At 37.8% G+C, this 24,468-nt stretch overlaps 1 protein-coding gene across 8 annotated transcripts in view; it reads right to left on the reverse strand.

Moving 5' to 3' along the window:
- Positions 1–24,468, reverse strand: part of PTPRK (protein tyrosine phosphatase receptor type K) — a 480,914-nt gene that overhangs the window by 163,209 nt on the left and 293,237 nt on the right. For all 8 annotated transcript variants that reach the window (XM_070417651.1, XM_070417653.1, XM_070417650.1 and 5 more), the window contains exon 7: positions 15,535–15,828. In XM_070417651.1, the coding sequence (XP_070273752.1) occupies positions 15,535–15,828 (294 nt within the window). The remainder of the gene's footprint in view (positions 1–15,534; positions 15,829–24,468) is intronic.

Consider the following 24,468-nt stretch of genomic DNA (forward strand, 5'->3'; position numbering starts at 1 on the left):
ACAGGAAATTCTTAACACTTTTGTAATGTTTTGGCTCTCCAAAAAAACTGAGAAGGTGGTGAGGAAAGAAGCCCCGATTTGTAACATTTGCCAATTTCCATGCTGTAACACTCCCAAGAGATGAATATTAGTGTATTATTATATAATATCTTCAACATATAGATAAAATAAACTTTGCCTCAAGAATATGGGTAATGGTGCAATGTAAGGAAGTTTTGAGTAGTAATTACATTTGTTTAAAATATAACTGATATCGTTTGCATAATTATTTTTAATTATTACTTTTAATTATTTAACAACCAGTGGCAAAATTCATGAATACTTAACAATTCTTAGCTTTAGCACATCATAAATATCTCACATAGACCAAATTGGGCAGGTTCAATTATTGACCATTATTTTACAGATGTCGATATGACACATTAGAGCAATGAGGTTACATTACTTGCCCAGTAGTAAGTATGAGAACCAGCTTTCAATCTCCATTTTACTGACTCACGAACCTTAATTCATCACGGCCAATGCTAATGTTTTGCTGCTTGATGACATCCTACTCATACTTCAAGATTCCTTTCTGCTCCCATAGAGCCAAAAATCACAACCTATTATACCACTTGTTGGTCTAATTATTTACCTACATGCCTATCTTCTAACCTCTCTAGGCAGCTCAGCATGAAAATGCACAGAGGAAGCCTAAATTGGAATCTAAGACTTTATACTAGTGCCTAGCACATAGTAAGTATCGATACATGTGAACTACTAGGACAATAGACATGGTTGAGCGGCTGTAAAGCAGTCTTCATCCTAGAATACCCGGCATTGAGGCAGCGTGTAAAGGAAATCAAGAAAATGCAATATTAATTATAGTCGTGGTTTTCTCATCAAATAGCTGTTTGATACTGATCAAACTATTTCACTACAGAGACCAAGTGCCCAGGATGGTGATAAAAGGGGGAGTTGGATTTAATTATGAAGTACTTTCTTACACTAAAGCTGCATGACTGCATGCATGCCCTTGCTGATGCCATTAAGACAGAGTAATGGAACAGCATGTGTCAAGAACTTTTCAGCCATGTACATAAAAGATATATGCCTACCAGGTAATCCTCACTGAAGCATTTAAAATAGCCAATCATTGGAGGTAGTCCAAACTTTTAGTAATAGAAGAATGGTTAAATATATTCTAGTACTACATATGTCCAGTAGAACATAAAGTAATCATTAAAGGTGATTAGAACATCCTGCAGAAACACAGGAAATGAGATATGATGGCAAGTAAAATAAGCAGAATATAATATTGTAATATCTTACATTCACAACATAAAGCAAAAACCACAGGCATCAGGAAAAATAACTGTAGTGTAATAAATGCTTAAAAAAATCCATCTGTGAAATTTGGTGTAATGCTGCTATATATAATTGATATATATATAAAAATGATTGGGGTGTTTGAGTTCTAATGAGCTCTTTATAAAATCTGAACCTTCAAGCAAGGGGCCTTCAGTTTAGGGGTGCTTGGTGCACCCCTGGCACATTTCCTCCTCCTGAGCAGAGCAGAGCTTATTGTTCGAGCACACAGTGCACACACAAACATACGACACAGAATTCACCAGGAGAGAATGGAGAAACATGAAAGGGAGTGGAAAAAATAATGATTCTGCTTTTTAGTACTCCTCAGTACCCCGTAATATAATTTTTAAGGTGATATCCAAACAGCTAAAATTAATTGCAAAATTTTAAAAGAAAACCCAAATTGGTTTAATTAAGCTGAAAAAAATCAAATATTAATTGAATTCAAAGAGCTGACCTTTTCCCAAAGTAACGATTCATTGATGGAACTTGGCCTTAAAATAATGAGGTTTTCCCTCTGTGGACAGACAGTAAGGCAGAGTGAAGTAGGGGCAGACGTTAAGGATTATCTAAGTCAGCTGGAAGGAGGATTCAGAGAAAATGTTTTCTCCCTGTTGCTTTCAAATCAAGCAGCCTTTTGTGTTCTATTGATTGACGTTATATGAGGTGGAAATACGAGGGGGAGGAGGGTACTTATTTAAGTAAAATTAAATACAATGATGATTCAGTTTCCACAATCACTTGTTAGAAGGGGATCTACATGTTACGTAAGTTACTTGTTAATTTCACGTTTTAAAAACAAGATAAATGAGCTCCGGTCTGTGTGGCTCGGTTGGTTAAGCATCATCCAGTCACTGAAAGGTCTTGGGTTGGATTCCTGGTCAGGACACATGTCCAGGTTGTGGGCTCAATCCCCAGTCGGGGTGCATGTGGGAGGCAGGCAACAGGAATTTATCTCTCACAGTGATATGTCTCTCCCTCCCCCCTTCCTCTCTCTCTAATATCAATAAAAACACTTTAAAAAATAAATGAGAAAAATGTTTTCTTCTCTCCAACACCTTATGTCCAGCTCTACCATTGACTAGTAAGAATTCAAAATTCATTGACCAAATACTTAAGGAAAAGAGGACCAAAGGAACATCTTCTGGTGAGTGAACAGCTGTTGTTATTTTCATTTTGCAATTCTTTTTTTATCTTTATTGTTGAATATATTACAGATGCCCCCCTTTTTCCTCATTGACCCCTTCATAACTTTAATATACTCATCCAACAATCACAAGTTCATCAATATTCCAATTTTTTTTAAGTTATGTTGGGTTTTTCCTGACAGCATTGTGCTTTAAAATGTCATTATATAAAGGTGGTAAAATGAAGAAAAGCTTAAGATAATATTGTTTAGTATTGAAGAAATTATACCTTTAAGACATATTCTTATACTTTCTATAGTGTAATAATTTACTGGGTGGCAAAAAAGAAGTTAAAAATTAATGCAGTATGTAAGAAAAGATTACTGCCATTTCTATTTCAAAACTAGATATCCATTCCTTGATTCATGTGTATGAATCTTAGAGAAAACACTTCTAGCAAATCAATATAGTATAATTTCCATTAAACTTTACTCTGAAATATGAGCAAGCATTTTAGATGCTCTTGATTTATAGAAATACCTAATAATTAGAACAGAAATTATTTTCTTGCCTTCTATAATTACTGTCAAAATGGAGCTATATATATTTATTTAATACATATATAAAGCAAAGCCTTGTTTTAACAATAAAGTATTACAGATTCACATGTAACATTAGAACAAAAATATGTTTGTTTATTTTAAGGGGTAGATATTACATGATAAAATACAGTACCTGATTAAAAATGAAGTAACTAAAAAGTAAAGATAAAATTTTTTTCTGATTGTTTATTATTCCTTTATTGTGAAGGACTATGTAGAGGTGGGAAATAACAACAAAGGCAGAGAATGAAAGATGAGCGGTTTCAACTCAAACTTCACCCATATGATTTGGCTGAGACAATTAAAATGGACATCACTCATGATTTCTAGGTCATGTCATATGTAGTGACAGTCAAATTTGCACAGATCTTGCTTGGGGTGATATAAAAGGCACGAATTTCTGCCCTTTTAAAGTTTTTAGGAGATTTACAAAGTTTAATAGAACTTACAGAACACTTAAAATTAGGATTCACTCATAATCTTTTATCTTGGAATATGTTTTTTTTTTTCCTCTCTCTGCAGTTTATATGCAGTTTGGTGAAGAAGAAAAAGAGCAGGAGAGTCATCCCTCCAGCATTTATTAGTTATAATAAAGCGGTAACTTGTGGAAAGACAGTGAAGACCAAAAAAGTGGAACACTAAGATGATGATCCAGTCTTCAGATTTAGTTGAGAGTCAATTTAACACTTGGAGTAGGGGAAACGAGTTAAGTCGGCTCGCGTGAATTGTGCGTACTCCGCGGGAGCCGTCTTAACTCGGTTCATATAGATTTGCGGTGGAGTGCGGGAAACGTGTAAACTCGGGCCGATTGTAACTGTGTATTACCAAATATTTGTTTGTTTGCCGTTCACAAAGATACCTACCTGCGTATGCGAACCGTTTCATACCCATTGGGGTAATAGGTATCATAAAAATCCCTGATTTTGCGCGGGAAACCTAAATAATTGCCCGCGCCATCTTATATTTTGGCGGGAAATTCACCCGACACCGGAGTGTTAAATGATGAAAATAAGGTACATCTTTATACACTACTAGAGGCCCGGTGCACAAAAATTTGTGCACTTGGGGGTGGGGGAGGGAGGTCCCTCAGTCTGGCCTGTGCCCTCTCGCAGTCTGGGACCCCTCAGGAGATGACTACCTGATGGCTTAGGCCTACTCCCCGGGGGAATGGGCCTAAGCTGGCAATCAGACATCCCTCTGGCAGCCCGGCAGCCCTTGGGGGATGTTCACTTGCCAGCGGGGAGCAGACCTAAGCTGTAGTCGGACATCCTTAGCGCTGCTGAGGAGGCAGAAGAGGCTCCTACCACCACAGCTGTACTGGCAGCCATCAGCCTGGCTTGTGGCTGAGCAGAGCTCCCCCATGTGGGAGTGCACTGACCACCAGAAGGCAGCTCCTGCATTGAGCATCTGCCCCTTGGTGGTGTGTGTCATAGTGACCAGTCATTCCCAGTCTTTCTGCTGTTAGGGTCAGTTTGCATATTACCCTTTTACTATATAGGATAGAGGCCTGGTGCATGGGTGGGGGCCGGCTGGTTTGCCCAGAAGGGTGTCCCGGATCAGGTGGGGGTCCCGCTTGGGTGCCTGGCCAGCCCAGGTGAGGAGCTGATGGCTGTTTGCAGCTGATCACACCCCCTTCAGGGCGGGGGTCCCCACTGGGGTGCCTGGCCATTCTGGGTGAGGGGTTGAGGGCCGTTTTCAGGCTGGCCTGCAACTGAAGCTCCAAGCCCCTCCTTTTTTTCTTTTTGTTTTATTCTGGGATTTATTTACCTTCTATAATTGAAACTCTGTTGCCTTCACTGGCGCTCCTAGCTCTGAGGCTGTGGCTGGCTGAAAGCAGGTATCTGGGGTTTGTTCGGCCTCTATAATTGAAACTTTGTTGCTTTTGGAGCTGTTGCTTTTGGAGCTTAGAGCTGGGCTGCGGCAGGCGGGGAACCTTGGCTGCCTCCATCACTGGAGCAAGCAAGCCTCCTGCTCACTTCAGCTGTGTGGCTGCCGGCCGCCATCTTTGTTGGCAGTTAATTTGCATATCACCCTGATTAGCCAATGGGAAGCATAGCGGAGGTATGGTTAATTACCCTTTTTGTGTTTTATTAGATAGGATTCTTTTTTCCATTCAAGAAATTGTAGAGTGACCAACATTTTCCAAAAATGCTATTATAACTAGATGGGTCTGGATAAGTGAGTTTAAGAATAATCATGAATCTGTACTCCTGCTCAAGAAAATGTGACTGCATTGGGGGTTGGGGAGGCACAGACCCAATTAAAGAATTTTCTTTCTTATCCCAAAGTAAAGAAAATCCTATATAATAAAAGCCTAATATGCTAAGTGTCCGATTGTCCGTTCGGCCGTTCAACCAATCAAAGTGTAATATGCTAATGATATGTTAAGACCACTCAAACGCTTGCTATGACGTGACTGACTACTGGGGGCAGACAGCCGACTGGTACACCAGTTGCTATGATGGGCACTGACCATCAATGGGCAGACACTCCGACTAGTAGGCTAGCTTGCTGCTGGGGTCCGGCTGATAGGGACTGAGCGAGATGGACCAGACATGCCAGGGAGCCCTCCTGTGATCACTCCCCAGCTGGCCACCTCCTGCGTCCCTCCCCAGCCCCAATCGTGCACCAGTGCCCCCTCGCAATCCGGGCTGAGGGACAACCCCCCCCCTAGTGCATGAATTTCATGCACTGGGCCTCTAGTAAATTATAATTTAACTAAGGGGAGAAAAACAGGGGGGTGACAACTGAAAACAGAGGTAGATTCTCGGGGTAAAAAGGAGGAAGAAAATCAAGGACAAGTCTATGCACTGGTGTAAGCACAATGGCACACTCTGAGAAGTCAGAAACTCACAGGTTTAGTCTCTTGAACTCATCTCTACATTCAACTCATCCTTAAGTGTTCCCTATCTAGATCTATAGCATTTTTATTCTATCTAGGTCATTTTCTCCTTCAGACACTCTTCTGTTATTATCACTTAATATATTATTTTTATTTCTACTTTCTGATATTAAAAAAAAAGACCTAGGACCAGAGGAAAAATCTAGGACATTTAATGGGATTGATGCTATTATTCAAATCATTTCCACCTGTCAGCTTTATTGTAGTATGCAAAATTCAATAAAAACAAACGAAGCCAATAAAAAGAGTACCTAATGATATCGTTAACAGACTCAACATGTGGTAAAGTACTACAGATAAATAAAATTGTTTCATTTTTACTGGTTAACAAATGCTTTCTAGCAACCAAGTAAATTACAAGACAATTATGAGCTTAAAGCAACCCAACTCTATTTAATAAACTTAATTACACAGCTACTAAAGATATTCCCTATAAGGAAATGTTCCATGGACTGCATATATGGTTAACTAGACATCCCTTTCGGAGGTTAAAAAAAAAGGAACAGAAAAGGTAGGTGGAAAGATGATTCTCATATTTGTTCAACTTCATGAGTCTTATGCTGGGAGGTCCTAGATCATTAGCAGAGTTAACATAAATTGATTATATCTCCACCACCCCCCAATGGAAATTTAGAATATGTGCCCTATAGAAATTTAATACAACATTTCTATAATCCACAAACCCCAAGATAATTCAAATAAACAAAACAAGTTATTTTGATGATGTAAAGTAAAATATGAATTATACTTAATACCACCATCTGGCATATAGTTTCACTATGTGTTGGTAGACAGGAAAAAGGTAAATCATCCTAATGGTGACAACAACGGGCTAAACATTGTTTAATGCATTGTTTCATAGTTAAGAAATCAGAGAAAAGTCTGTGGGTTCATTCAAGAGAAGTGTTAACCCAGCTCTATTCAGAAAACAAGGTTAATACTGCATTCAAGCATATTACTTGAGAAAACAAACTTCTGGTCAGAAATTTTCCTTCTCATTTCTGAAATTACAAAGCACTTTGTATTTTTATTATATCACTTATTATGTTTTTGATATTACGGTTCTAACACTAGAGTGTCCCTTACTGATGAGTGGGAATCCTGTCATACTAATGTTGTATCTTCTTCTGTCCTAAGCATGGCAATGTACACAACGTTCACCTCAATAAATTTATGAAATAAATACATCTCATCAAATGCACAGTCGCTCTTGAATTTCTCTGCAATTTTTCATAATTTTTCTTCTAAAATAATGTGTTGTACAATGGGTTTTGCATAAATGTTACTGACATTGGAAAATGTAGTTATTTTTAAAACAAAAGTAACTCAAACAATAAAGTTAGATCACCTAAAAAAAAGACTTTAAAATCCTTTAATGAAAGGAACTTTCTTGATTATTAGGAATGACAATATTTGCCAGGAATGTCAAATCGCCTGTTTTTGATGGAAAATGAGCGAGACATGCTGTAGAGAAGATGACAGCCAGCATACTTTAAAATTTTTCTAAGCATGTTTTCTTAGTCTCCCTGCCCCCAGTCTTTCCTTAGCTCAAACTCATCCTCCACAGAAATGGGACGATCCTTTATATAGGCGAATCTGGTCATGTTGATCTGTTTCTTTAAAACAAGAGGAGAACAGCCTGGACATGCCAGACCTGGCCACATCCCACCTGCAGCCTCGGTCCCACCACAGCTCAGAGATAGCCAATGCCTCATCTGTGCTCAGAACCCCAAATCAGCAGCAATACATACTACTGGGCTCACCATGTGGATTCTTCTGATTTTAATTTATTTTCTATTCTTTTCTGCCTTAAAAACTCACTGCTAATTTTTAAGATGCAGCTTAAAAGGCATCCTTTCCTGGCCACAGCTTATCTAAACACTCCCTTAAAGAACAGCTTCTTCCTCAAGATTCCGTCACTTTGCACTTTACTCTTTGTTGATAGGTCTGGCCCTGGTGATTACTAGTGGCCTAAGTGCAAGGCATTGCTTGCATAACTTTGAAGACCTAGTACTTAGCCCAGTGCCGTTATCAAAGGAAGAAACCAATAAATGATTTTACTAAATAAATAAATGTCTTTCAAACTGAGATATTCTTGATAGAATCTGAAAAACAAAACTGAGCTATTACTCACCAAAAGAAAAATCTAAAAAATAATTTCACATGTTTAGATTTTATGAAAATTAAAGAACTGCTTTCCATTGCTTTTCTTATAGCTTTTTATTGGTTATTTTTAATTTTAAAATAATAGCATTGCTTTTTTAAATTCTTGCTCAAAACCAATAAAGAAGCCATATGAAGACCATATATATAAGAAATTAACACACTTAAGCAAGTTTTTAAATAAGTATTGATATAAGCCTTCAATTGAAAACACAGAGATGTCAGCCTTCCACTGGAAACCAAACCAATTCTTACAAAAGTTGTTTATTTTGTTTTAACCTCATGGCTGAGCTTCAATGATACCTAGTCTTTGTGATTGATAACTATCTTGGACCACAGTAAAAATCAATATATAGTTCCATTTTGCTGATGAAGTTGTAGCCATAAGGCCAAAATTCAATTCCTCACCTAGTGGTTTCTGGTCTATGACTGAGTTTCGTTTCGTTTTCCTTCCATTTTGAACTTAGGAGAGAAAAAATGCATTTTTAGTAAATGTTTATGTGTAAAATAAGACACTCTCCTTTGGACTGCTTCATAGATTTACATGTTTCACTGAAAACTGCCAAGAGCATCAAACCTCAATATAAGGACAGAAAGTAGTTTTCCCAACTGTACAAATATATCACATCCTGGACAACCTGAACTCTTGACCTTCCCGTGAGGGAGATGCTGCTCAAATGTCAGTTAATCATAGCACAGCACCACAATGGGTTACCCAGGAGGAGAAGGCAATTTTAAAAGAGCAATTTTAACATGCAATTGCCAAAGCATGCGATGCAGACTATTTGGGAGGATGGCATATTTTATTTCCATTTAATAAGAGAAAGAGAAACTGTATTTTCTTAGCTTCAATACCAGATGGTATACCCAGGGGAAACAGACAGACTCAAACACTCACACTCACACACACACACACACACACACACACACTCACACTCACACTCACACACACACACACACACACGCACAAGCATACATTCTTTGATTGTTTAATGGAGTTCTTGAATTATTTCCCATTTAAGACAACTTCACATTTATACCTTCTTTAAAATGTATAAAATGCCTGAAGAAGCATTATGTGAATACCATGGGTCGGGCTGTAAGCTCGGAGTGAAATCATCAAACCCCCAGGTGCACAGAGAAGCAGGAGGCAAGCATCAGTGGCTACAGCTCCCAGAGGCTGCATTCACCCCCTGGCCTAACTTGAGAGACCCTGAAGCAGGTAATTTCACTCACCAAATGATTTTTTGGTGATTTTCACTCACCAAATAATTTTTTAGAGAGAACACAAAACAAAAAAAAGAAAAGCATTGGCAACTAGGTGTGACATTTTCCGATAAGGATACATTAAAACATTTTTTAGCACTTCTTTGACTGTTTAAAATATTTAACTTGAGTTTTAAGCACATTAATAAATTATGCTTTCAATAAAAGTGAAGTTAAGGACATAAAACTATGTTTTTGAGGGAATAAGTTAACCATGCAGGTATGATTTATAAAACTGTATGTCTCTCCCAGATTTGTATGTTGTACTTTCATTTATTCATGAAAGAAAAAAGAAATCAGGGGGAGTGGAAAAAAATTCAGGCTTATCAAGTAAAAGCCCATTTTCAGAAAATGAGTTTGAGCCAAAGCTGCCGAGTTGTCTAATATGAGACAAGTCTTGTTTGTTTTTCCTGGGTCTCACTTTCATGAGCTACAAAATTAGATAATAATATATGTAATTCACAGGATTGGTTGGAAAATAAAATATGATAAATTAACTTCATATGCTAATTATAAAGCAGTATTAATCAATACTTAACTATGAAAATGTACATCAATGTGTTAAAATACAAAATTTCCTCATTGACACACATACATAACCATTTTAATTAACTTGCTGTACAATTACGTACAGACAGATTTCTGCCAAGAAAATAAATATACTATTGCCAGAAATAAAATTTCATTGGCTTAAATACATTAAAATGGAAAACTTAACATAGTAAATTATAATTAATGTACTTTTTTTTTTTTTTTAAATATATTTTATTGATTTTTTACAGAGAGGAAGGGAGAGAGATAGAGAGTTAGAAACATCGATGAGAGAGAAACATCGATCAGCTGCCTACTGCACATCTCCTACTGGGGATGTGCCCGCAACCCCAGGTACATGCCCTTGACCGGAATCGAACCTGGGACCTTTCAGTCCGCAGGCCGACGCTCTATCCACTGAGCTAAACCGGCTTCGGCAATTAATGTACTTTTTGATTGGTATTTAATAGCAAAATATTCTCCCTCTGAGCTACACCAAAATAAAATAAGAATGTTGCAGAGGCAGAAAATAATCATCATATATTTGTTATCTACAAGAAATTCATGTGAAATTGGTATCAGACACAAACACAGCAAAGATTTTATACTTATTACTAGAGGCCCGATGCACGAAATTCGTGCAAGAGTAGGCCTTCGCAGCCGCAGCTGCCTCAGCCCTAGCAGCCCTGGCTTCATCGGGAAGTCGTCCAGATGGTCATTCTGCTGTTCAGCTATTCAATTGATTTGCATATTACGCTTTTATTATTATAGACTAGAGGCCCAGTGCACATGAAATTGTGCGTGGTTAGGGTGCCTAGGCCTAGCCTGGGCCCTGTCACATGGCCTCTGCTGCCCTGTGATGCTATGTAAAGCTCCCCATCCCGGCACGCTCTGCGATGCTCGTGGCCCCTGGACTGCTTCGCAATACTCCCCCGCACCGCAACTGCTTTGCGAAACTCCCTGACGCCTGAGTGACTGCTCTGCTAAGCTCACGGCCACCCTGCAAAGAAGCCCGCCACCACTGCTCAATAGTCCCCAGTCCCGCCCCACCGCCAGGCCCCTATGGTGAGCAGTTTGGGAGTAGGGGGGTGGGGACCGACAGGTGCGCCATGCACTTCATGGTGACCAGTCGCCCGTTCGGTTGTGATGGCACCTAGATCTTTATATATTTACTAGAGGCCCGGTGCACAAAAATTTGTGCACTCGGGGGCGGGGGGAGGGAGGTTCCCCAGCCCGGCCTGTGCCCTCTCGCAGTCTGGGACCCCTCAGGAGATAACAACCTGCTGGCTTAGGCCTGCTCCCGGGTGGCAGAGGGCAGGCCCAATCCCTAAGTGCAGCCCCTGGTCAGGCTCAGACCAGGGCCAATTGGGGAGTTGGGGCGCCGCCCCCTGTCATGCACAGAGCAGGGCAGATCAGCGGGTTGGGGTGCTGCACCCTGTCACACTCAGGGCAGGGCCAATGGGGAGGTTATGGCTCTACCCTGTCACACATAGAGCAAGGCCCGTGGAGGGGGGTTGGGGCGCCATCCTCTATCACCCACAGAGCAGGGCCGATCAGGGGGATGGGGCGCCACCACTGTCACACTCAGGGCAGGGCCAATGGAGAGGTTATGGCTCTACCAGTCACACACAGAGCAGGGCCTGTGGCGTTGGGGCGCCCCACCCTGTCACACACAGAGCAGGGCCGATCAGGGGATTGGGGAGCTCCCCCCTATCAGGCACAGAGCAGGGCCCGTGGGGGGGGGAAGGGGGGTGGGCTGGGGCGCCACACCCTGTCAAACACAGAGCCCCAGGGCAATCAGGGGATTGGGGAGCTCCCCCCTATCAGGCACAGAACAGGGCTGATCAGGGGGTTGGGGTGCCTTTCCCTGTCACAAACAGAGCAGGGCAGATAGGGAGGTTGTGGCCCCGCCCCCTGTCACACACAGAGCCGCAGGGCGATCAGGGGGTTTGGGCGCTGCCCCCTGTCACGCTGATCCCGGTGCCGGGAGCCTCGCTGCTCCGCTGATCCCGGTGCTGGAAGGCATATTACCCTTTTACTATATAGGATAGAGGCCTGGTGCATGGGGGGGGCTGGCTGGTTTGTACTGAAGGGTGTCCTGGATCAGGGTGGGGGTCCCCACTGGGGTGCCTGGCCAGGCTGGCTGAGGGGCTGAGGGCTGTTTTCCGGGTGGCGAGTGACTGGAGCTCCCAACCGCTCCTTGTTTTCTTTCTTTTCTTTTTTTATTCTGGGCCAGCTTTAGCTCTGAGGCCTTGCTGCTGAAAACATCGATACAATGTTTTGGTCCGGCTGGGTTTCAGTCCGGCTGTTTTCTGGTGTTTTATTTAGCTTCTTATTTGCAACATAGTACATAGTTGCCTAGAGTTGCAGCTGAGAGGCCAGCAAGTGAGACGGGGAACGTTGGAGTCTGCAGCAAGCAAGCTTCCCTGCTCGCTTCAGTGCCTTGCTGCCGGCCGTCATCTTGGCTGACAGTTAATTTGCATATACTCACTGATTAGCCAATGAAAAGGGTAGCGGTCTTACGCTAATTACCATGTTTCTCTTTTATTAGTGTATATTAGGATTAGGCTTCCTGGTGGTCTAACATATAGGGCGTATCAAAAAAGTCAACATTTATTCAATCACCTGATATTAATGGTAAAACACTACAACTACACTCTGGCATTCTCCCTGCCTTGATTAAAATGAAATGAGTTACAGAACTAGTATTCAGAGCTTGCACAAGTTAATACAATTAGATTAGAAAGAATTTCATTTTTTTTGCTTTTCAATAGGATGTTTTAATTTTGAAGTAATGCATGTTCATTAAAAAAAAACAACAACAACCACACAGCTTCACTATAAGAACAATAGTCTTATGACTATAAGAGCAATAATAATGGCTATGTTTACGTAACACTCCCTACATGCCAGCCCTTGTGATAAGGGCTTGCATGCATGAAAACACAACCATTTCAGGAAGAATTTTTAAGCTTTTGAAATCCATACTAAATATCAGATAATAACATAGTTAGTATAAGTTGTGTTCTATTTTCTTGTTATAGGACACCAGGCTGAGGCCAGGGTCTGTCCTGGTAAGTCTGAGGAATCTTATATTTGGAGGAAAGGATATGAACCTTGAAGAAGGGAAATAGATGGACATTGTAATGTTAATCAACACTGACTCTGTATTTAGATATTTAATGTTTATCAGTAATATTCAACTTCTGCTTTTCAAAAATTGTTTGAGTTAATACAATATATGCTTCCATAAGCTTTCCCTCCATTTCTAACAACTGAGCAAGATTAGTAGACAATCCTTGTAAAATAGTAACCCCAAGTTCTTTCAAATCTATAATGTATGTAAATATCTAGTCTATAAGCACTTTTTACTATAAAAATCTGTATCAAACACAACTTCTGAGGACATTAATAAATTAACAAACATGAGACTAAGACTTACCACATGTGATAGTTTTAAAAACAAACTCTCTACAGCTAAAATGAAAACTAAGAGTGAGCCTGATACCACTGTATACTACAGAGCCCACAAATTAAATATTCCTCAAATAAAGAATTGGAAAAAAAAACAATATAGTTCCAAAATGTCGAGACATTTTTACATTTGAAAACAGTTATGTGGGCATGTTATTTTCACTCTATTCCCTCCCACACAGGTAAGATTAATCTTTAAAATACCTCAAAACACTTTTCTAGTCAATATTTTTATTGCATTTCAATATGCATTTTAATTTCAGTTCAATATGGATTCTGAACATAAGCATTCAATGAGGATTAGTCAGTGCTCATTAACATGCTGGCATCCACTTAATACAGAAGACCTAGCTTTAAAACAAAATCCCATTGACTGGCAATCTCCATTGGCCCTCACATCAATAACCAATATCAAATCATTCCCAAGTTAAACAAAAATTACATTATTATTAGCAATACATTGTGTGATACTGTTAATTTTTGTCTATTTTGATGAAAATAAAATAAAAATAAGAAGGCAAATGTGATATTTAAAAGAGAAGTTTGGGCACAGGACATCAAGAGGCAGACTCCTGGCACAGCAGAATTACCACTATGGTTCTACTTTGTATACAGCTATAAAAATTAAATGTAGAAATAGGTAATTTTTATTTGAAAGTGTGTAGGTTCCTTTGTAAAATGAACCCCATTGTTCATTGTTTCCTGTTGGCATGGAATATTAACTTCGAAAGACGGAATGAGCTACTTCTCAACTTCAAAACTGTCTCCTCTTTAAATTATTCCTCTGACTAGTTGAGCTTGTGGCATGAACATGTCTCTCTCTTAGAAAGTTCATCTACTACAATGAGAACAATATGTCACATTTCCTAGAATGAAAGGACACACCAGTACAGATACTCTGTAAAGCAAATTGTGTGATTTAGTTGGACCATGGAAATGTGTACACTGCCTTCTGAGTTAAGCTGCTTTTCAATCACAGGAATAATTAGAAAATTAGTAGAATCTTTATTGTCTAAATCTCAGACTAATGATTGAGACTAATGACTGAGCAGTTAAACTTCCTATTTGTGAAAACCTTTCAATATAAACATAATATATGTTTATAAAATTAAGCCAGATTAAAAAAATATTTAAGGATGACAGTATAAAAAGTGATTTCATGGGTTTTATTTTGATTTGATATCAGTATTCTTGGTGGATAGCCCCAAAATATCGTAAATGCTAAACAGATGTTCAAGAAACAAAAGACATTGTATAGACATTTGCGTTTTCATAGATCCTCACAGTCTTCTTTTTCAGTTTTCAGAATCTAGATCATTAAGTTTTCAAGACACATAGATTCATGCACTAACTCTGCAGGTGTTTCAACATAATGCTTGATAGAATAAAAAAGGTCTTTCAACTAAACTATGTTCAATAACAAAATAAAGAGTGCAATGAAAAATATAATCTAATAACTTAGACGATTAAATTTTTCAGTGGCTTTTAATAAATAGCTAACAATTTCTTCCACTATAACAGCATGATAGAATGAGGAACTATGATTTATGTTATATATTACTTTTTATTCTTTCTTTGTGTTTTCTCCATATATTATATTTTCACCACTGTTTCAGGCATAGGAAGTGTATTCTGTAGCTGTTCACTTAATCCTCAACAAGTGAATTTTCTGAACCAAAGAGCTGGTCACTGAAACTTGGTTCAGAGGAACATTTCTTATATTATCAGATATCCCTCTGCAATGGTTGAGGAAGACAATATCCACACCATAGGAGGGTAGTTAGCATATGCTTTAATTGCCAAGGCTAGCTCTCAATACTTTCACCTGTGTCTATCAGAGATTTGGGGGTGAATATAAGCAAACTGAGCAAAATTACCGTACAAGAAAAGATTATGGATACAAAATAATACTGAATAATGTAGAGAAAGACTCCCACTGCTCCCAAATCAGTCAAATTATGACGGATCCAAAGCTACAATTTACCAAATTCACTGAAACTCTTCGAATAGTGTGATCATATCATGTGCCAAATAATTAGAACTTTCAATATTGTATGTATATTATATGTTTTATGCAAGATGTAACCACTAGGCAGAGTGGCCTGCTACTCAGTCTTACCTGCACATTTGGTTCTGGTGATCAGCGGAGGTCCTGGGAGCCCCGTTCCACCTTCACCAGGTCTGGTAAGTAGAACACGGATCTCATATTCAGTGTCTGGATCCAAATGCCATAACTTATAGGTTGGAGCGTTGACTGCGTGCGTTTCTGTCCAGGAACCTGATGTCATCCTGTACTCCACTTCTTTCAGGATAATGGGACCATCGCCAATGATGGAGTTGGCATTTAGCTGGATCAGCAAATATGTAGGCCCAACACCAAGCAGCTGGGGAGGAGCAATGGGTCTTGGTGGTTCTAGGAGAGATGAATGTGTAATGTAATTAGTAAAAATCCAAAAGACTATAATACATACAAATATATGAATGGCTCTCAAAGCCTAAAGGCTTAATAATTTATGTATTCATAATAATGTATATGTTTATAAATACATACATTAAAAAAATCCAAAAAACTAGGGCATGAGTGGTCCCGCATCTGTACTTTTAAAGAGCAAATACTTTCACAGATGGGATACGATGCATTACAACAAGTTTCCTCCTATTAAAATCATGCCTCTCCAGGCAATAAACTTATAAAAGGACAGTAAACAAGTGAAATAAAGAAAAAAAATATTTAGAAATGGCTAGCTCTGATTAGCTAACGGAGTGATCTTTGACCTTCTTGAGGCCCTAAGACCATTACAAATCTTCAAATTAATGAATACTCCTCTTACTCATTATTTCATTCATGAAACATGGCTGTGTGGTGTGTGTTTTCTTGCTCTGGTTTCTACGTCTGATGAAATAAGGAGGAAGGCACAGCAATGCAGAAATCAGAAGCTAATCCATGTACTGACTCCTTTCCACGTCCCCACCTTAGAGTGTAATGAACTAAAATTTACACTGAGGCTAAACCACAAATCATTACAGATCACTGGCCTTTGGGAATAGCATGGATTAAGGCAATGCATCAAATATTAAACTCAAATGTTAAAGGTACACCACAATTTTGGATAGCTTAGATATTTTTCTTGAAACATCAGGAAATATTATTTCAATGTCTGAACTTATAGAAATGGTGAATGATGAATTAGAACACTTTTTCCTTATTTAACAACAATGTAGCTGAAATCTGATACTGGACTTTATGAGGGCCTTCACAAAGCTACCTCTGTCCATGCTATGTCATGAAGACATTCTAACTACTACTTTTGGAACAACACTTCCAAAAGCCAAAAGGCTTTAAAGAAAAGTGTTAATCTAAATAAAGTTGCAACTGCCTTAAAATTGCGTTAAAGATTTCCTTTTAAGACTGAAAGCCAATCTAGAATCCCTTTGGAACTCTTTTGACTCAATACAAGACAAGCAGCTAAAGAGAAAAATTGGAAACATGTCTGAACAGATATTTCTCCAGAGAAGATGGACATGACAAACACAAGAAAAGGTGCTCAACATCATTAGACTCAAGGATGGGTAAAAGAAAAAAGTCCGACAATAACAAGTGTTGGCGAGGACATGGAAGAGACTGGTGAGACTGAAGTGGTGCAGCTGCTGTAGAAAGCAAAGAGCTCTTTCATGTGAAACCTAGGGTTACCTCACATCACACTAATTGCACTCTTAGGTGTCTATCCAGGAAAAAAGGAACGTTGTATCCACAATAACATCAATGAATATCCATAGTATTTTTTTTGCAATAAAAAACAGCAAAAATGTCCAATATTTAGAACTGTTGGATAAACAAAAAGTAGCACATCCACACAATGGAATGTGGCTCAGTCATAAAAAGAAATGAGATTCTGACATGACCTGCAAATCTATATAGAAAGTAGGTGGTGGCTGCCAGGAGCTGGGCAATGAGGGAATGGAGAGTGACTGCTAATGTATACAGAGTTTCTTTTAGGGTGACGAGCATGTTCTAAAATTGACTGTGGTCATGGTTGCACAACTCTAAAAATACTAGAAACCACCAAATATCTAAACATACTAGAAATCACTGTAAACGGATGGATTTTGTGGTGTGAAATTTCTCTCCATAAAGCCGCTAACAATATTGTTAAAAAAAAAAAATCAAATCATATAGGATAGATAGTGAATGCAACTGCACAATATGTTCCCCATAGAGGTAAATGGAGAAGATACATATAGAGGAAAGTTAAGGACAGCCAGTGTCTTTCAAACTGGATTTTCTATTTTAATGAAAATGCATGTTTGGAATCAGATACAATGCAAAAAAGCCTATAAGCAGGTTTTATTTTCTGATACAGATTGAGATGAAGTAAGCATTTTCAGTTGTAGCCCTTAAACCTTAATTGTATAAAAACATAGTTTCCATCTTACATACACCTAAGTTACAAACATCCTTACATAAGGGATAAGACTAGCTGGCATAGATCTCTACACTGGCTAGTCTTTTTCAAGATTTTTCCTCCAAAATTTATGATAAATATTTATTCAGTAACTACTAACTGCTAGGCTGTTTTTCACATTGAGCATTTACATAATAAGGCCAGGGAGACACAGTAACAATAAATCAACAAATTCATTATTTTATTATTTTTTCAAGTTAATTATTAAAAATTGAGAGTTATGTAGAAAACAAACGGATGCTGTCATAAAGAATAACAGATTAGAAGGAGGGTGTATTTAGTAACAGCAACTTTTTTTAAAAATCCATTGAAGAATATTCATTTATTCCCATCATTAATTATGACCATTATGGCAATGCTTTCAAACTAGTTATTGTTAGTACCATATGAATTTGTCCTTCACATTGCTAATGTTTAAAGTGAAAGCAAAACTTTCATCAAATAACATACATGCTATATAAACTGTTTATGTTTAGAATTATTTTTTATTGAAAAAGTAGTTCTTAATACCTGATTGATAAAATTTAAATATACAATTTGTACATTATTGTTTGAAATTTTTTTCAACAATATACTCAAACATGGCCTGGCCAGCGTGGCTCTGTGGTTGAGTGTTGACCTATGAACCAGGAGGTCATGGTTCAATTCCAGGTCAGGACACATGCCCAGGTTGAAGGCTTGATCCCCAGTGTGAGGCATGCAGGCAGCAGCTGATCAATGAGTCTCTCTCATCATTACTGTTTCTATCTCTGTCTCCCTCTACCTTCCTCTCTGAAATCAATTTTAAAAATATTCAAAATTGTGCAGAGGGTGAACGATTTCCAATTTCACAACTGACTTCATTTGAGAAGTTACAAAAGAAAAAGATTAAATAAAACAAAAAATGCTTCAAATTTTTAATTTTTTATCAGCTGAAGTAGCATAGAGCTAGACATTTCATATAATGAAATTTTACCAGTCTAGCATCATTCAATTTTTTAATATACAAAAGTTTTGGTAGACAGAAAGAAAAAGTTGACATACTTTCTAAAGTTTACACTAAAATTAAACTGAATAGAGATATGTACATAATAGAAAAATGCAAAGGTATTTCCAGACTATTTAAATGTTCTACATATTGTAAGCAGTCTGCATCTTACAAGAAAACTGAGTTTCCTCATATGTGCAATGCTTGTTTTCATTCCACATTGCTTAGATACCAACTAACTTAAATAGGAAATGATGCTAAATTCATAGCTTACTGGGGTTCTACCCCAGAGCAGCAACGCCTCACATGACAGCTGAACAACAACATGAAGAGGTCTGGTATTTAGCATGATGAAATGATTTGTCCAATTAATGGTAAGTAACAAAACTAGGTTCACTTATAAGTTTATGGGTATTCTGACTTGACCTAATGACTATATATTGAATGTTAAATCTCACCCATCAAAACACTGCACAGCATCGTCATGGAAAATGGAAAAACAAAAGACCAGCAGAGGCCGAAACCGGTTTGGCTCAGTGGATAGAGCGTCGGCCTGCGGACTGAAGGGTCCCAGGTTCGATTCCGGTCAAGGGCATGTACCTGGGTTGCGGGCACATCCCCAGTAGGAGATGTGCAGGAGGCAGCTGATCTATGTTTCTCTCTCATCGATGTTTCTGACTCTCTATCTCTCTCCCTTCCTCTCTGTAAAAAATCAATAAAATATATTAAAAAAAAAAAAAAACCAGCAGAAGAGGGCAGGGAGAGGAAAAACGGGGAGAAGCTACAATAAAACATTACAAAGAAGAGAAAAACTGAAGAGTAATATTTCTTCTAGCATATCTATCTTTAAGAAAATGACATGTAACAGAACACAAAGCTTAAAGTCAGGAGATCTAGTTTCAAAAAATGCATATACACATAGCTGGGTAAACCTGAATATGTTATTTAACTTCTTGGCATTACAATTTCTTCCTTGGAAAACTATGCATTGTTTTAAGAATTTTAAAAGACTCCCTATTTCTAAATACATCAAGAAACCCTATATTTAATGCAAATTTATTTTATTTGTTTTTGCCTGAGTACATAAATATTAAAACCAAAAATTAATATTCAACATGAGTGTTTTTTGTATATGTAGAAATGAGTTTTACGTAATGAGGTTCTTGGCCTGAAATAGGACAACAATTCACTCTGGTCAGTTTTACATCTCATTTGTTATGGTCAAGCCAACACAAGGGGCAGTCCAGTAATCACAGCAGTAACGTCGGATTTGGAAATATGGCAATATTCAGAGAGGCTTAGAAGTATATACCTTGATTAACAGCATAATTATAAGAAGTGAAACCTAGCATTAATGAGATTAATATATCACTACATATTGAATTTTTTATGTTGAAGGTAAAAAGTAGCTCATATTAGCATATGTATTTCGGTTTGGGGCCCTTGAGAACAAGAAGGCTTATTTATAAAATATCTATTCATTTCAATAAATTATGCATGAATTTTAAACAGTTAGCAAATGAACATGTAATTGTTCTGCAGCAATATTAATATTCTTCATAACTAATACACTACCAAACCCAGAGGTGTGGTGCGAATAAATCCCAAATGTACACTAGGTATCAACTGACGTATGCAATACCCCAAATACAAGATAAACCATGCCGATGTTACATATTAACTTCCAATTAATGACTTCTATTCATTATTCTAGAGCTAAACAGTATCAAATCGCAATTATACATTCGAATTAGTTATTTGTTTTTATTTCACATGGTTTTAAAAAGTGTATTGAAGTCACAAATCATTATGAAAGTATATTCTTATCCAATTATTACCATTACAAATGCTATTTTACACATATGTGTCACATATCAAAATGCAGTTCATAACTAAAATGCAAAAAAGAAACAGAAGCCACAAAGCCAGAGAAAAGTCAGTTAACAAAGTAAATATCAAGAACAATGACACTTCTACAATCACCTAAACAAATAAACTAAATACCTCTCAATCCAATCTCCTTCCAAATTGTTTCTTCTACTTGTCAAAGAGGACTTAACAAAAACTATCTCCCGATTAACTCTCCTGCTATAGAAGCAGGCAATAATATTGTTTTTGTCTCGTATGACTGCTTTAACATTCGCAAATCTGGTTCCTTATAAACAACAGAAATTTATTCCCTCAAGATTCTGGGCTCCAGAAGTTCAAAATCAGTATCACTGGGTTGAAATCAAGATGGCAAGAGGCCATGCTTTCTCCAGACTGTAGGGTTTGAGAATTAACCCCGGGCCGCTTCCAATGTCTGCAGGTTGCTGCTGTTCCTTAGTTTGTTGCCACCTCACTTGAATCTCTCATTGCTCACACTGCCTTCTCCTCTTCCCAAATTTCCCTCTACCTTCACTTATAATGACACTTGTGATTGCATTTGCACATACAGATGATCCAAGATACTCTCCCCTCTCAAGACCATTTTTCCAGATGAAGTGATAGTCATGGGTTCCAGGGATGAGCACCTGGTATCTTTGGGGCCATTTCTCAGCCTATTGTAGATAGGGACTAGGATGTCATCTGCCCCCTGGAAAACCTCTCAGATCCACCTTCTCTTCAGTTAGTGGTAAGCTTGTGAGTGCAAAAAGACATACACAAAGAAACAAAAAACCTCACCTAGGAAGGTTTCCCAGTTAGGTTCGGAGCAATAGAAATTATAAAAGAGCTGTAACCATTTAGGATTCTACATTGTCTTTGGGAGCGGGGAGGTGAAAATAGAGATGATCAAAATTATTAATCGCAATGGCTACAGGAGTCAATGCTTTTTTACCATAGCTAAATTCCTACCAAAAACAAAACCAACCAACAAAACAATATTAGAATATTTGTCTTAGAGATAGATATTTTCTTGTTTGCTATCTTCTGTGTACTTAAATGAATGGGTCACTTCAAAAGCGATGTTATTCTATTTCTTTATCATTCCCTTCATTAAAATTTTTATCCAGTTCCAGGTAAAAAAGAAAATTTACTAGTTCATGTTGTTTCATTTTCTTGTCACGTTTTAAATGTTGAGGTAAAGGGGATTTGCTATTAGAGACTGAGAGAAGGCAGGAGAGCATCAGTGTACCAAACAATTCAAGCGTTTACGTATCAGCTTCCCTATGATATTTGTAAATGATTTTAAATTATGCCTCAAAAAGAGAATGATACAAGTTAAAGGTACGCAAGTCTTTCAAGAAATTGGGAATAATAACACTGAGGAAAAGGAAGATGGTCTTTCCTCCCATAAGAAATGGAAAGCAGGTTATAGAAATTAGAAGCACTTTCTGTAGGCATTTTATATCATATATAAAAGAACATAATTTGTTACATTTTTCCTTATGCTAAAACATAAAGTACACATTTTATTTTTATTTTTAAGTCTATTTTTATTGATTTCAGAGAGGAAGGAGAGGAAGGAGAGAAAGGGAGAGCTAGAAACATCGATGAGAGAGACTCATTGATCGGCTGCCTCCTCCACACCCCACACTGGGGATGGAGCCCACCACCTGGGCATGTGCCCTGACTGGGGACTGAACTGTGACCTTCTGGTTCATAGGTCGATGCTCAACCACTGAGCCATGCTGGCCGGGCTAAAGTACATATTTTAAAACTTTTAAATTTATTTAACAAGGCTTCTCCTGCACCCACATTTTATGAACTTTGTAACACAGATATATTTTTGAGAAGAGTAATAGTTCTTTCATGATTTTCACTCAGTTATTTTTCTGATACTTCAGATTTCCAGTCCTATCAAATTCCCCAAGCAGTCAAGTACCACTCCATTCAGTCTTCTGGCTACCATCTCATAATTTTTCCTCATATCAATAATGTGCTCAGTAAATTTTATAAATTATATTTCAGATAAATTAGTATTTTAATTGTTTACGCACTTGTACATTAATAGATATTTTAAGTCAAAGACTATTTTTTTAATTTAACATAGTAAAATCCCTTTTTATATCCAACAATACAATTGATAGATAGTCTTTTAAATCATGTCATTCTGGTGGCTCATTAGCTTGAGCTGGTCAAATAAAGTTACTGCTAAGACATTAAGAAATCTGGATATTGTCAAACCTGAGGCTCCTATGCCAGCACCTAGACCAGTGATGGCAAACCTATGACACGCGTGTCAGAAGTGACATGCGAACTCATTTTTTGGGTTGATTTTTCTTTGTTAAATGGCATTTAAATATATAAAACAAATATCAAAAATATAAATCTTTGTTTTACTATGGTTGCAAATATAAAAAAATTTCTATATGTGACACGGCACCAGAGTTAAGTTAGGGTTTTTGAAAATGCTGACACGCCGAGCTCAAAAGGTTTGCCATCACTGACCTAGACCAAGTATCAATTAAAAAAAAAGCTATTGTTACCTATTATCACATCCATAAAAATTAGATGGCTGTCAGAATACAGTTATGGTAGACTGTGGAATGAATGTATAATGTATTCCACTGCTCACACTCACAATTATGTCACACACATGCAAAACCTCCAAGAAATATGAAATGAGCATGTGTGATTTCACAGCTGTAAATGGGTAGAAAAATTTTAAGTAAAAATAATTGCAATTGAATAGCAAACCCCTCGTGTAATACGTATTACATATGTTCGTTTATACTATGTATTTTTATCACTGTGAATTATATCCTGCTAAACAACAGATTCTTCACTCCCAGGCATTCTCCACTGGGTACAGTTGATCTGATGATCCAAGAGTGCTTCTGGCTCTGAGGGGGCTGGGGACAGGGTAACTAAAGACCATGGAACGCACAGGTTTTCTCATACAATGAAACACTCTCCACTCTAAACCACCAACAGGTTCCTCTGGAGAAACAGCACAATATTGAAAAATTGTCCCTCAGTTACCTAACATTCTGGCTACCTAACATTAAATCACTTACATTTCCATTTCTCAAAAGCGCATTGGGACAGAATTTTGAGGAAGAGAATGATCATTTATTCACACAAGCTGACCATGACCAATGAGGCATAAACGGCATTTGCGTATACAGCTTGCTCATAGGCAAGTGAATTGATAATGTTTTGGGAAAGAAATCTATTAATATATGTCAAGAAATAACAGTGTGTCCACAAACCGAACTAATCCCACTTCTATGAATATATTGTATGAAGATGATTTAGATGTTTGTTTAGAAGAGCAAAAAGTTAATGAATGGAAATATTCAAAAATAGGAAAGTGGTGACGCAAATTATAATATATCTACTCAATAGAATTTTACACAAACTTCAAGATCTCAACTTGTTAAGATTAGTCATATAACAAAAGTCATGGGATATTTAAGATTATTAGAGCTTTAATTTTTAAAAAATAAATAAATAAAGCATGCCTAGAAAAACAAAACAAACAAAAGCCAACAACCACCGTCACCAGAAGAAAATATACCAAAAAGTTAATAGCAGTGAATGAAGAACTGGGAGACAATGAGTGGTTTTGCTTTTTTCTTTATATCTGTTTTCCAATGAATTTTATAAAGTGCTCATAATAATCATTACATTCTTAGTAGTAGTCACAGTGCCTGACAAAGTTCAATAATATTGTATTAGAATGAATGGCTCAACAACA

Source organism: Myotis yumanensis, unplaced genomic scaffold, assembly GCF_028538775.1.
Source record: "Myotis yumanensis isolate MYYU_CA2020_CCGP unplaced genomic scaffold, mMyoYum1.0.hap1 SCAF_6, whole genome shotgun sequence".
NCBI lineage: Eukaryota > Metazoa > Chordata > Mammalia > Chiroptera > Vespertilionidae > Myotis > Myotis yumanensis.